The 13,419-nt window shown below is 35.8% G+C and overlaps 1 protein-coding gene across 1 annotated transcript in view; it reads left to right on the forward strand.

The window, feature by feature from the left end:
• The first annotated feature begins 1,295 nt into the window (after window positions 1-1,295).
• The window catches only part of Mtpn (myotrophin), a 34,417-nt gene continuing 22,293 nt past the window's right edge, over window positions 1,296-13,419 (forward strand). The window contains exon 1 of the mRNA XM_027952138.2: window positions 1,296-1,635. Within this exon, the coding sequence (XP_027807939.1) occupies window positions 1,564-1,635 (72 nt within the window). The 5' untranslated portion in view covers window positions 1,296-1,563. The remainder of the gene's footprint in view (window positions 1,636-13,419) is intronic.

Here is a 13,419-nt window from a genome sequence, read left to right on the forward strand (position 1 = left end):
AAACTAAAGCAGAGGGAAAGAAACTTGCCTGAGATGACACAAAATTAGCAACAGTGGATCCCATGTTCAAAATCTAAGCAATCTGGCCCCAGAGAGTATTTTTAACCTCTTTATTAAGTGGCAATAGTGGTATAGTAGCCTGATTTATTTGTTTAGGGAGTTGTAATAAGTTTTATACATATATATAAAAGCTCTAATGAGAGTTTTATTGTATCTCTCTATGTTCATGCATGCATGTCTTGATCATTAGGGTTATGAGCTACAATTCACCTGGTGGATGTGCCCTAAGGCATTACAGCCAACCCTAGAAAGAATAGAACTGGCTTCATAAGAAAGATCCAGAAGCACCAGACTATTAAGAAAACAATAACACAAAGTGTACAAGACAGGTTTGCTCTACCTTGTGTCATTAAACCTAATTTCTAATTCTGGATGTCATTTGATGGGCAAGAACATGAATTTTTTTCCCCCATCACACACTTAAGCTTTTCCCTTTACAGAACATTATACATAGTATTAACATACTAAATTCACATGGCTATCTTGTGTTGAAGTTTCCTTGAAGGCTGGAATACTTTATTCTATCCTATCTTCTTGGTGCCTACCAGAGTCTGGCACGTAGTCGGAACCCAAATAATACTATCTAGTGGAGAAAAAGAAGGAGGAATGGAAGGAGGAAGAAGGGAAGGAAGAATGAATGGGAGAGAGAAGAGGGAAAGAGGGAATGAACGAACTAACAAATCTCCTGACCAGCAAATGACGTACAGGACTGGGAATTCAATTTGATGCCACAAGGCAAAGGAAACCTGTCTCGTGATACAGTTGTGTGAGTGTGAGTGTGTGTGTGTGTGTGTGTGTTTTAAAATTGGCTTGAGGCAAAAAGAAAGGCAAGAAAAAAGGCAAGCAATCCAAATCAAACACTTCTGGACATTTTTTAGGTGAGCAAGATGTCCTCCAAGATCTTGTATTTGCCCCCTTTCTCACCAAAATAATAATAATAATAATAATAAAACTTTGCCTATTTATGGTGGTGCAGAAACGTCCTAATTCCACCCAAAATCCTCTTAACTCCTAGGCCTCATCCCTGCCTGGCCTGACTTGGGCAGGATCCGCTACACTCAGCCTTCGGCCCCGCCTAATCGCCCCTGCTCCTCCCTCGGCACCGGCTTCGGCCCGCGTGGCCACTGCGCCTGCGCACAAGGGGCAATCGCGCCACCGCCTGTAGGGGCGGGGTCCGGAGCGGGGCGTTCCGCCGTGGGGAAGAGGAAGAGGAAGTTCGGGGAGGGTCCTAGCTGGGAGTGAACCGGAAGTGTAAACGCTCCTGTTTCTTCTCGGCGAGGCGGAACCTCCTCTGCTGGGCCCGGTGGCCGCAAAAGAACTTTCTCCCGCCCCAACGGTGGCCGCGGCCAACTGCCTCGCCCGCCTGGCAGCCTCACTCGCCTTCTCTTCTCCTCCTCTCCGGCTTCGGGCGGCCCGTCTCCTTCTCGTGCGGCGGTATCCGCTTGCTGCCGCCACCGCCTCCCTCGTCTTCTGCCCGGTCAAGCGGCCCGCCCCGCTGCAGTGATGTGCGACAAGGAGTTCATGTGGGCCCTGAAAAACGGAGACTTGGATGAGGTGAAGGACTATGTGGCCAAGGTAAGCGGGGTGGACATGAGGTTGAGGAATCCTATGAGCGCTGCGCTGGCGGGGGCGGCAGTGTCGCTGGGGAGCGTCCAGGCGGAGACAAGGGTCTGGGTAACTTAGTGGCCTGTGCCAGGTGACTGCTGCGTTGGTACGGTCAGTCTCTTGTCTTCATAACGCCTTGGAGGAGGGGAGGTGGCAACTGGCTCTGAGCCTCCGCTGAGCACTCATCATTTGAACAGGGCCCTCTTCTACACCAGCGTTACTCAAATCTTTCTTTGAATGAAGTAATTCTCCATCTTGGACGTGCCCATTACTGAATGAAGTAACCTAGGTAATTGGGGTCATAGGAACCTTTTCTTTGACTTTGGGCCTGATAGGAATTTAAAGAACTCATTGTCCGTGAAAAGGAGTACTGAAAATAGCAATAGTTAAAATTCTGAGACTTGGTATCACTTCACTGTGAAGTCTTAACTTTGGGTGTGGCTTTTTTCCTCTTCTCCCCCCCCCCCCACACGTGCTTTCAGGTGGTAAGGTCATCAATTGGCATCTGGAGTGTGGAGGAAATCTGAATAGTTTTTCAACAAGCACGTTAACTTTGGTTACTCTATCTTCCTCCTTGATTCGTCTGAAGTGCTTACTTGTGTAATAGTCATGCAGTTTAGTCACAGTATATTTTGGGGGTAAGATCATGATTATGAAAGCCAAACTCAAAGTGAAGCCCAAGATGTCAAACTGAATACACGTTGTGGTGGAGTGGTGAACTTAAAATTTTAAGTTCCAAGCTAACCTGCCTTTGGATCCTGAAACTGCGCATTTTGTTATTATAAAAGAACTTAATGTGATTGGTGGATGATAATTTGTTAACCATCTTCCAAAACAAAAGTGTAATTTTATGACAAACAGGAAAAAGTATCTTGTTCAACTTTATTTGGGTACAGGGGATTGAAGCCAGGGGCGCTTAACCTCTGAGTCACATCCCCCAGTCCCCCACCCCCTTCTTTCTTAAAATTTTATTCTTCTGAAAATAAAACAGGGTCTGGCTGTTTCTTAAGGCCTGGCCAAGTTGCTGAGGCTGGCTTTGAACTCAAGAACCTCCTACCTCAACCTCTCCATCTGCTGGATTACAGGGGTGCGCCACTGGGACCTGATCAACTTTAAAAGTGTGAGAACCAGGCCTAAGTTTCATTAGTATGACCACTGATATACTACTTTAGTGGTCTGTGTTAGGAAGTAAGCAAAACGGAGTTTCATAAAACTTGCCTGATTGTGCAAGGCAAATGCTGATGGTTTTTCATCTGTTTAACTGTATTACAGTTTAGACTTTTTGCATGTATTTGATCTGCTTAATTGTTATTTGCAATGGATTTTTAGAATAATCTGCTTTCTATTTACTGCTTTCATACCTAGTGGCAGGCTGAAACCTGAATTATTGCCTGTTTCAAAGTAAGGTTAAAAAAAGAGAAATTACTTGGAGCACTTCAGTCTATGAAAAATTTGCCAGTGGTGGGACACTGTAGTACTTTGGTTTCCTGTCAGGGTGAAATCTAGGGTATTTGAAATACAGAAAGTTGATAAGTACTAACTGAATTTACAGCTACAGAAAATAACTCAGTTTATGTAGTGTCTTCCTGATTCACTTTACATCTTCCTTGTGAGTCTTGTGAAATAAGCCTATTAGCCCCATTTTACAGATAAAATTACTGAGTTAAAGGGTACTTACGAAAGGAATCCTGAATTATAGAGATCATGTATGATAAAACGAGAACTAAATTGCTGACTCCAGAACTGGTTCATACAGTCACGATCCAAACATAATTGTGACAGCATATAATACAAGCTTTCTAGTAGGATATCCCCAAGATCCATATTCAGGCAGATAAATTGTGCACTAAGAATGGTATCGCACAAAAACTTTAATGTAAATATGTGACAATAAAAGTGGATGGATCTAACTTATTTCCAGGTCATTTTTAAAGTTAGGTTGTTGTGTTCAGCTTGACCTCCCCCCACCCACATTACCACTTAAACTGCCTGCTATCTTAATAAAAGAGATGTGCATGAGAGGGAGGATAGACATTCAAATAAATGTAAAAAAGCATTGAGAACTGGTTTATCCATAAAGGTTTGACTTTAATTTAATCCTATGAACAGATCATTGAGCTTTTTGCTTTCTTAGTGTTGTTCATTGAGAAGTGTAGGTCTTAATATCTTTTACTTTGTAAATAAGGAAAATTAATTTTAAAAACTTAACATTCTGGTTTTATACTGACTGAACTGCCTTATTGTGTCAATTCACACTCAAGTTCTTATTGCATGACACCTTCTACTCGGCAACCACCTTCTGTATTTAGTCATCAACTCACCTTTTTCATCTACCAATTTGTGAACATTCATTATTTTCTTGGTTTATAGGATATACCTTTATCTAAGTGGGTATAAAGTATTAAAGAAACACTCAGACTGGGCTAGTTTTCATTATGAGTAGTGACTTTAAAATACTCTTGTAAGATCTTTTGCACTGTTAACATATGAGAACAAACTAAGTAGCATTTTAGTATGTTTCTTTTTTTTTATATAATACTTTGAAAAATCAGTAATTATACTTCCCTATCTGCTTCTGACTTTTCTACAGAAACTTGAAATATAGTCTTAATTGTTGATGTTGAGTGAGCTTTTGAACTCTTGACTTTAGAGTTCCAAAACCACTGAAAATTGCATGTTTCCAAATGAAAAAAGCAGAGTGTAGAGAAAAATGTATATTTTGCTATCTTAAATGTTTATCTATAACATTAAAATGACATCTGAAGCAATTTAAAGTTTTTGAACACTGTGTTTTGCCTTCCCAGATGACCTAAAGGCCATGTTTAGTTAATTTATCTACTTTTATTGGACACCAAACACTACTAGACCTAGCTGGGCCTAGTAGCTAAAAAAGTTGAGCTCAGTGCTCAGGGAAGTTAAACATCTATATTTAGTAGACTTATGTGAAAACACACTCAGGCTTTTTAAAGTAATATGCAAATTACAAGTAACATCTCACATAAAATTTGGTAGTCCAATTGGAAAACAAGAGAAAGACAGAAAGTAAAAATAGCCTGAGCAGCCATAGTGGATACTCACAGCCCAGTTTTTGATCTACGTGCTGCATCTGGGTGACGGCATTTTCGCCCCTGTCTTCTATTTCCGACTTAATGTTAATTTCTCCCGCTGAAATTAATTTTGGCACTACCTGAATGCCAGGTTGCCTGTTGGATACCTCTGTTCATATTCCAAATGAGCTTTTTTCCTCTCGAAAACTTTCCATTCCTGTTGTCTCCTTTTTGACTTGTGACCTCATAAACCAGCCATTCACCTAAACTAGAAATTAGAAGATTTCTCTAATTTCTGAGGATTGTCAAGACTACCTTCTTCGTCTCTCTCATCTGCACCTCACTCTCCATTCTTAGCACTGCTATTTTAGGTCATTTGCTGCTTTCCAACCTGAACAGTATTTTCCTTGGGTATGGTCTCCCCTCCCCACATCTCCTTCCTGGTCAACTTATAGAGTTTACCTGGAAGAATCTCTTTATAGTGTGAAACTAAGCACGTTATCTTTTTTATTCAACCTCCTTCTCTTAAGATATCCTCGTGATTCCCACTGCTAATTTAAAAAGGGTGAACTCCTCCTTGGCTTGGCATATTAGGCCAGTATGATCTGACCCAGGCCTGCCCTGTGCTCCAGAACTTACCATAGTATTTCTTACAGAAAGCAGGATTACTTTCCATGTACTCTTCATTCTCCTTGACCAAGTTGGCTCCACCTCAGTCCCTAGCCCCGAAGCTAGTGAATTTATTTATCTTCTTAGCATATTACCTCTTCCAGAAAAACATTTCAACTTCAAATGGAGCTCTGATGTTTTTACTGTTTCACTTAACATTTTGCTGTGATTTTGCTTATATATACATCTTTCATTAAGCTCTGAGAATCTGGATGGTAGATGCTGTACTTTTTTTCATCTTTGAATCTCCAATATGGTGTCATAAAACTTCACACAATAAAAGTTTATATTCCTGGGAATTCTTTTCATTCTTCACAATGATTTCAATAAACTATGTAATAGTAATTACCATTGACTGGTTAATTTATGTTGTAAAAAGCACTCTGAAAGATATTTTACTTGTTTTCATTTGCTTATACCATAGGGTTTCAATATTACCATTTTAAGAATGAGGAAATCAAAGCTTAGAGAAGTAATTTGACAAGGTCACACCCTAAGTAGCCTAACTGCGATTCAGACTCAAGGATTTCTGAGTTGAAAACCTATACGCACACACACACACTCACACACACTCTTGTTTAATTAACCACACTGGTCTGCTTTGAAATAAATTATCTAGTTTCTTTTCTTGAAACAGTTTATAAGCACTTTAAGAAAAATAGGAGAGGGGCTTGCAAGAGGCAGGACAAATTAGTTCTGACTCTGAAGACATAGAAAATAGCTTTTTAAAAAAATTTTAAGTGTAACAATTTGGAAATAATTAGTACACAGACAGTCATTTCTGTAAACTTAAATTTTCACCAAAAGCTGTCTTTGCTCAAGGTGTGTCTATAAATAGAATGATTGATAGGTTGTGAGAACTTTTTCTGTACTTACAGTCATAATTTTACTTTATAATTTAGGTTCCTAATTGTAATCTTACACAGTCCAGAAAAGGTTAAAATTGTGACTCTTGGCCTTAGGACAAAACTAGTAACTAATTACTGAGATTTCTATTCAGAGCAGTTTAAATTTGAGCATTTGTGTTGCATTTTATGTATTATTTCATTTACTTTTCACGTAGACCCATGAATGTAATTAATAAGTTAACACCATTTTAGAGATGAAGAACTGAGGCAAAGATTTAATAACTTGCCCAAAGTCATTAAAGTTTTTGGGTGGTGAAACTGAGACTTGAACCCAGTTCCATGGGTGCTGAAGGAGCTTCAGAACTCCTTGTTATTAGCCACTTCACCCTTCACCTTCTTGGGGCACACTATATTGTATATAAAAATATTAAATATTAAAGAATTGGGGGGGATCATAATGATCCATTGAGACTGCTTAAAGATAAGCTCTCTGATATGAAGATCCAACACTTTTTCAGGTGAATGCTTCAGGTGATGAGTAGGCCTTAAAATCTCTAGCAGGTCTGATATATGTACTCTCTTGTTTACATGTACTTCTGTTTCACTTGCTGTGAAATACTATACATCAGGTCTCTAACTTCCCTTTCTCTGTGGTTTCCTTTCCCTCTCCATCCCCCATTCTTATTACATCTGCCTTTGGCTCTCTGATAGGTTTAAAAAGCAACAATTGTGCACCATGTGAGAGAATGAACCTGAGAAAGGTATCAACTCTAATCTTTACAAATTTCTAGACTTATTTGGATCATTTTTCACTTTCCTAATATAATAGCCAATTTAGAAGAGAACTTGATTCAGTCTCTTTTGATTGGCTTTAGGTTGCTTCCTGGTGTTTTGTTTGTTTTTTTGACTCAGTTGTTAACATTTATCACTTTGTACTACTTTTCCTATAGCGGGGCTGGTGACTGAGTAAAAACTATTGAATAGTATAAAAAAAGTTTCATTGCATATTCCTCCTACTTGTGATTTCTTCCTTTAATATGGAAAACACACACACACACACGCATATGTATGCACATGCACATATCTTGACAACTTTTGAAGATATATCTGTCATTGTTCTATGACAGTCTTGTGACATGGATATTGTGTCCATGTTACTTATTTTGAAGTAAAGCATAAAATAGGAATATAGTTTATGAAATTATATACCATTCTGCCTATAATATGGTAAGTGGCAAGGTATGTTAGCTATTAATGATAATAACTGTAAGTTTGTTTAGGAGCAAGACTACTTAAAATGTAGTCTTAATTAACTTATAGATAGGGAAAAATTGGATGTTAAAGACCTTGACCAGAGTCATACTGCTAATTGAGGTTGGGACTTTATTTCACTTTTCCTGATCTTGAAATGGGTATTTTCTTTCCACCACACTATTGTTTTCTAATGAAGTGCTTTATTTACTCTCTCTTGGAATATTATTTTTTGCTCCACTCCATCTGCTTGTATCAGTCAACTTTTTCATTGCTATAATGAAATACCTGAAACACACTAACTTAATATTAAGAAAAGAGGCTTATTTAGTTCACAGTTCTGGAAGTTCAAGGGCATGGAGCTGGCATTGACTGAGTTCTGGTGAGTGTCTTCTTGGCTGTCACATCGTGGCATATTATTATAGCTTTTTTAATAACCCTGTCAGAGAACCACTTTAAAGCCTTCCCAAGGGCAGCACCCTCAGTTGATCCAAGGCCCTCCCTCTAAGCCCTGCCTCTTAAAGGTTCTGTTAGCTCCCACAACACCACATTGAGAACCAAGCTTTCAGCACATGTACCTGTGGGGAACAAACCACATCCAAACCATAGCACTGCTTGTTTTTAAAGGTTTTGTTCATGGCTATTTGGTTTTGCATATCATTTCATAACCTCTCTTGCAGTTAATCCCTCATTTACGCCATTGTGGTATATAATACAGATCTTTTTAACTGCTTATTCTTTATTGTAGAGGTATATAAACTTCAGAGTTTATGAGCTCCTGATCTGAGAAGTCAGTGACTTGAAGATGAAAAACAGTGACTTGCTCTGTGGAATGTATCTTCAAGTTTAGAGCTTTCCAAAAGAGTTTTGTCTTAATGATTGGTTAAAAAACTATAGGTATAGGATCAATTATTACCATTTATTGCTTCTTGACAACTCAGTGACTCTCCCCTAAAAAATATTCTGCAAGTCATGATTTAAGATTCAGTGTTCATAGGAGAGCATTTATCTTGTGGGATAAGATAAATGGCTTCCCAACAATTGAAGCCCCATCCTGTCCTTGAGTTCTCTACTATGAATCTTGATGAGATGCAGGACCTGGCTCCCACCACAACACAGCCAAGAAGAACAAATAAATTGCTTTCTCCTGCCAACACAGGAAATGGGCTCATAACCCAAATATGACCATTTGAATGCTTATGTCTAGAGCCAAGTACAAAGACTCAGGCACAGTAAAAGATGTATGGCAGCAATAAAACATCTGATGTTCAAAAACAGTAGTGGAATGCCAGTTGTGAAATCTCTTCTATGCCCAGGTAGTTCTTTCTATGACAGGTTTTTGTTTCTTACTTATATGTCTCTTTATTTCTTGCTCATTTCTTCAGCTTTCCCAGCAATTCTGGGAGCTACTTTTAGTATGTTTTAATGCATTACACTTCTTTTAATTAGTCTGAATTGGTTTCTGTTGCTTGCAATTAAATAAAAAATAAATTATTTATTTTTACCTGCCAGTCTTCCCGATATACCATGGATTTTTCTGAAGATAAAAATTATTTTTATATTCCAAATAATTATCACATTGCTTGTTATCAGCCTTATAGTTTAGTTAAATCTGGGTTGGGTTGGTATTTGCAGAAATTAGTCCTTTGTTGTTTCCAAAGTTGCTTTACCATATACCTCTTTGTAACAGATGTTCTTAGTATAAATGATGTTCTTTCATTTCCTCTCTTAGAAATAGTTCTAAGTTTTCAAATTCTTTGTTGTTTTAAACTCAGTGAACTCTGTCCAACTTTTCTACATTATTGTACATGCCATCATTTTAGAATTTCAATTAAGAGATTTTAAAACCACACAGTCTAAAAGTAAAGATAGATTTTATGCTATTGTCTATGAAGAGTAAGAATCATTAGTGCATTTTTTCTTGATATTAGTGAAAAATATGCTTAATGCCACATTACTTATAACAACATAAAAGCACGGGCCCCTCTTTATTATTTGTTATTTTAAAGCTCTCTGTAAATTGCTTACTTTTCGCCCTGCATTTCAGAGGAAAAGAGTTTTATTCCTGACCTTACCCACTTATTAATCTTGACCAAGATATTTAATTTTATCAAGCATAATAGTATCCAATTCATATATTTTGTAGTTTTAAGAGATAGTAAATGTAAATTCACAAAGTAATGCCTACACATTGCAACTGTGCAGTAGAAATTTTCTGTTTGTGGTGTTGTCTGTGTAGATCATTTCCTGAGTAAAAGTTCATAAGAGAAGCCAAGGCAGGGTTTGGCAAATGGTTTTGTAAAGGACACGCTAGTAAATATAAACATGAGCATGTTGCTAGTATTCCAGTAAAACTGTATTTACAAAACAGGCAGTAATCTAAATGTGGCCCACTAGTCAGATTGTTCACCCCTTCAAAATATTGAAATTAGAAAAACTAATTTGTCTAATAAACTAAATTTTACTTCTTCAGCTTTTTGAGATCTAAAATTTAAATGTATGACAAAATGTAAAAAGTATTTTGGGGATGAGCATTTCAAAAAATCCAACTCAGAAATCCTTAGGTTGAAAGATGAATCGTAAAGAAAAGTGAGGAATGGAGAGTCATGTGTAGATTCGGTAGAAGAGAAAGAGAACTTGAATGAAGCGCTCTAAAAGGAAAGTGCAGAACCTAGATTGTAAATGAGATCTAGAATTATTCTGAAAATTAGGGGTCATTGTTTGTAAATATACAAATAGGAACTAATTGATTCATAAACTAAAAGGAAATTCTGAGGGTGTGGGTTCAATCCCCAGTGCCACAAAAAAAAAAAAAAAAAAAAAATTAGTTATAGAAAGGAAATTCTACAAAATCTTTTCAACTGCCAAAATGTTTACCAAAAATATTCCAGAATCTTTTCCCCAAGCCTGGTACCAGTTCTGTGAACTGACTTGATTTCTGGCTTCTAACAGTGAAAGAGGAGGATAGTTAGCACAGTTTTCACTGTTTGGTGCATAATTCATTCAGCAGATATCATTTGAACATCTACAGTGCCTGGAATACACTAGAAAAGTACTTCTGAGGATGAGTTTTCTTTGGAAGTTCATTAAGAGTATGCAGGAAGGGCTGGGGATGTGGCTCAAGCGGTAGCGCGCTTGCCTGGCATGCGCGGGGCACTGGGTTCAATCCTCAACACCACATAAAAATAAAATAAAGATATTGTGTCCACCGAAAAATAAAAAATAAAAAAAAATTTTAAAAAGTATGCAGGAAAACAGCAACATTGTTATGGATTCTGAATAAATTATTTTCCTTATTTAATACATGAATTATGGACAAAACTTACAAAGCAACTAACTATACATTTTATTGAAAACTTACAGCTATATAAAAAGAACAGAAAGAGCCAAGATAAATTCATATTTGATTTCAGTATGAAAGAGAATCAGCACTAAAGAACATCAAATTCGGAATTCAATAAGAATACCTGTGCTTGGGGAAAATTTGGAAGGATGCATACCAAAATAATACCAATGTCTATTTTAAGAGTGGTAGGATTAAGAGTAAAAAATGTTTTCCTCTCTCTTCCAGCTTTTCATTTATAATGCAATTTAATATTATAGGACAATTCTAATAATGATTAAATATTTTCAGTTTTTTCAATTCATAACATATTGTTTTATTTGTCTTTTTGATTCTCTATAGTCTTATCTTAAATGTTACATCTCATCTGAAATACTCAATTACACTAAATATTAACAGTGACATTTTAAGTGACTTGAATTTATATATAAATATAGCTTTCACTTCTGCACATTACATTATTATCCTATTAACCATTATTTTAAAGATTTTGTTATTTACAACTGATTACTCCTAGTAAATATTTTTCCCCCCTGGGCGGGGGTGTGGGGGAAGAATGTGGAAAGAGGAAAAAACAGATAATGGGAACAGAATGCCTTCTCTTTGAGAACACTCTATTCCAGGTACAGTGTACATAATTATAATTTAATTCTTGACAACTGAGCAGGTAGGCTTTATTCCCATTTTGTAGTCAGGAAAATGGAAATTAAGTAATTTGCCTGAAGTCCTACAGCTGATGTAGTAGAAGGACAAGATTTGAACTCTGATCCAAAAGAGTATTCCTATTCTCTTTTTGCATTGAAATATTTTAGAACTACAAAGAAAATTTATAGATGAAAAAAATTGAAGATGAGGTACTATAGTAGAACATTGTGATTGAACCAGCAAAAAATGGGAAGAACGTATACATTTGAACTAATAGATAGAAATTGAAATTTTCAAAACTGAAAAGATGACTCTTTTCAGTTTTGAGGGTATATATATAAATATATTTTTTTTCAGTACAGAGGGTATATACTTATTTGCAAAATTAGTAAACAAGTGAGGAGCAAGCCATATCTTGCTAAAATTTTTATGAAGTCTTTTTTTAAAAAATTTGTCATCCTATTGGTAGAATAATATTTGTTTCAAGACAATAAATGAACTTGCCTTTAGGTTGTTTTCTAAAAATACAGGGTACCAAAAACAGTGAAGCAATTATGTCAGAAATACAGGGTATGAAAAAAATATATTCAGGTTATCATTCTGTATCATGGTTACAGAAAAACAATCTTAAGAAACCTTAACACTCTTCTCACTCAATAGATTTGTAACATTATACCTTGAAATTTAAGAGACTGAATTTTTATCTTCTTTCTCCTCTGTTGTCTGCCCCCCACCTTGCCCCTTTTTTATCCCTTTCTCTCACATTACAGGTTTATTTATAAATATAGCTTTTTGGACATAAGCATTGAATCAAGATACTTGATATTTCCCAGCTTCATAAGATTTTAAGAATAAATTCCAACTATGGAGCCATGAATTCATGTCTTATAAATGAAGCTACTTTCTGATCATATCAGGTTTTTTTCTGCAAACTTGAGATACCACCTTAATGTTTTGAAAGAAGTTTCTTAATTTTGGTAGTCTTTCTTAATATAAATATATGCATTTAATTTATTAAAATTTTTATTTTATACCACAAATAAAACCTTTTCTTAAATACCATGATTTCAATTAAAAATAGAGAAAATTTCTCTTCCAAAGAAGAAATTAACCTATTCACATTTATTGTCATAATATATCATAAAAATTAAGTGTGCATTTACCTAGTAAATCAGCTTTATAAAACTAAAAAATCAAATTTTCCATAATTTAAATGACTTTAACAGTTATTTTGAGGGAAAAAAATCCTTTAAGTTATTTCAAGATAAGGTTTGAGGCCTTAACTATCACAAGTTCCATTTTAAACATTTTTTTGTTGGTCAGAAAGGTAAATACTTCAGATATTTTATTAGTGAAAAATATTTGTCAAGTTATGCATTACATTTGCACTTAAATTTTTTTCTGGTTCACTTTTTTTTTCATCCCATTAGTTCTTTGTGATACTGGTAAGTAATAAAAATTAAAATGAACTTGTAATTGGAATATATATTTCCAGAATCTTGAATAGCTTTAGGATAACAATTTTTTACAGATAAAACCTATGATTTAGTTTTATTTTATAGTTACCATTCCTAAACAAGATTTACATCTGTTTTATTTCTGTAACAGTTTCTTTTCCTGCAAGAAAATTTTCTTTTCTGCATTCTCTGTCATTAAATTGTGCTTTGTAATAATTTCTCATAGAAAATATCCCCCTCAGAACATGTCTGAGGTAACTGATATGTTAGATTACAAATGGTAATCATTCACTTTGGTCAGGATTTCCCTACTATGGATTTTAACAAGTAATAAAGAACTATTCTTTAAAACATTTAAATTATTTCAAGAGGATGCATTATGTATTTATTTAATCTTGAGATTTGTTATCATTTATTGTTTTGAGATGAGTTTTTAACATTGAGAGTTTAATGCATTTGGTTGGTGTACCCATTAACTTTTTAGAAAATATGTA

The sequence above is a fragment of the Marmota flaviventris genome, chromosome 1, assembly GCF_047511675.1.
Source record: "Marmota flaviventris isolate mMarFla1 chromosome 1, mMarFla1.hap1, whole genome shotgun sequence".
Classification (NCBI taxonomy): Eukaryota; Metazoa; Chordata; class Mammalia; order Rodentia; family Sciuridae; genus Marmota; species Marmota flaviventris.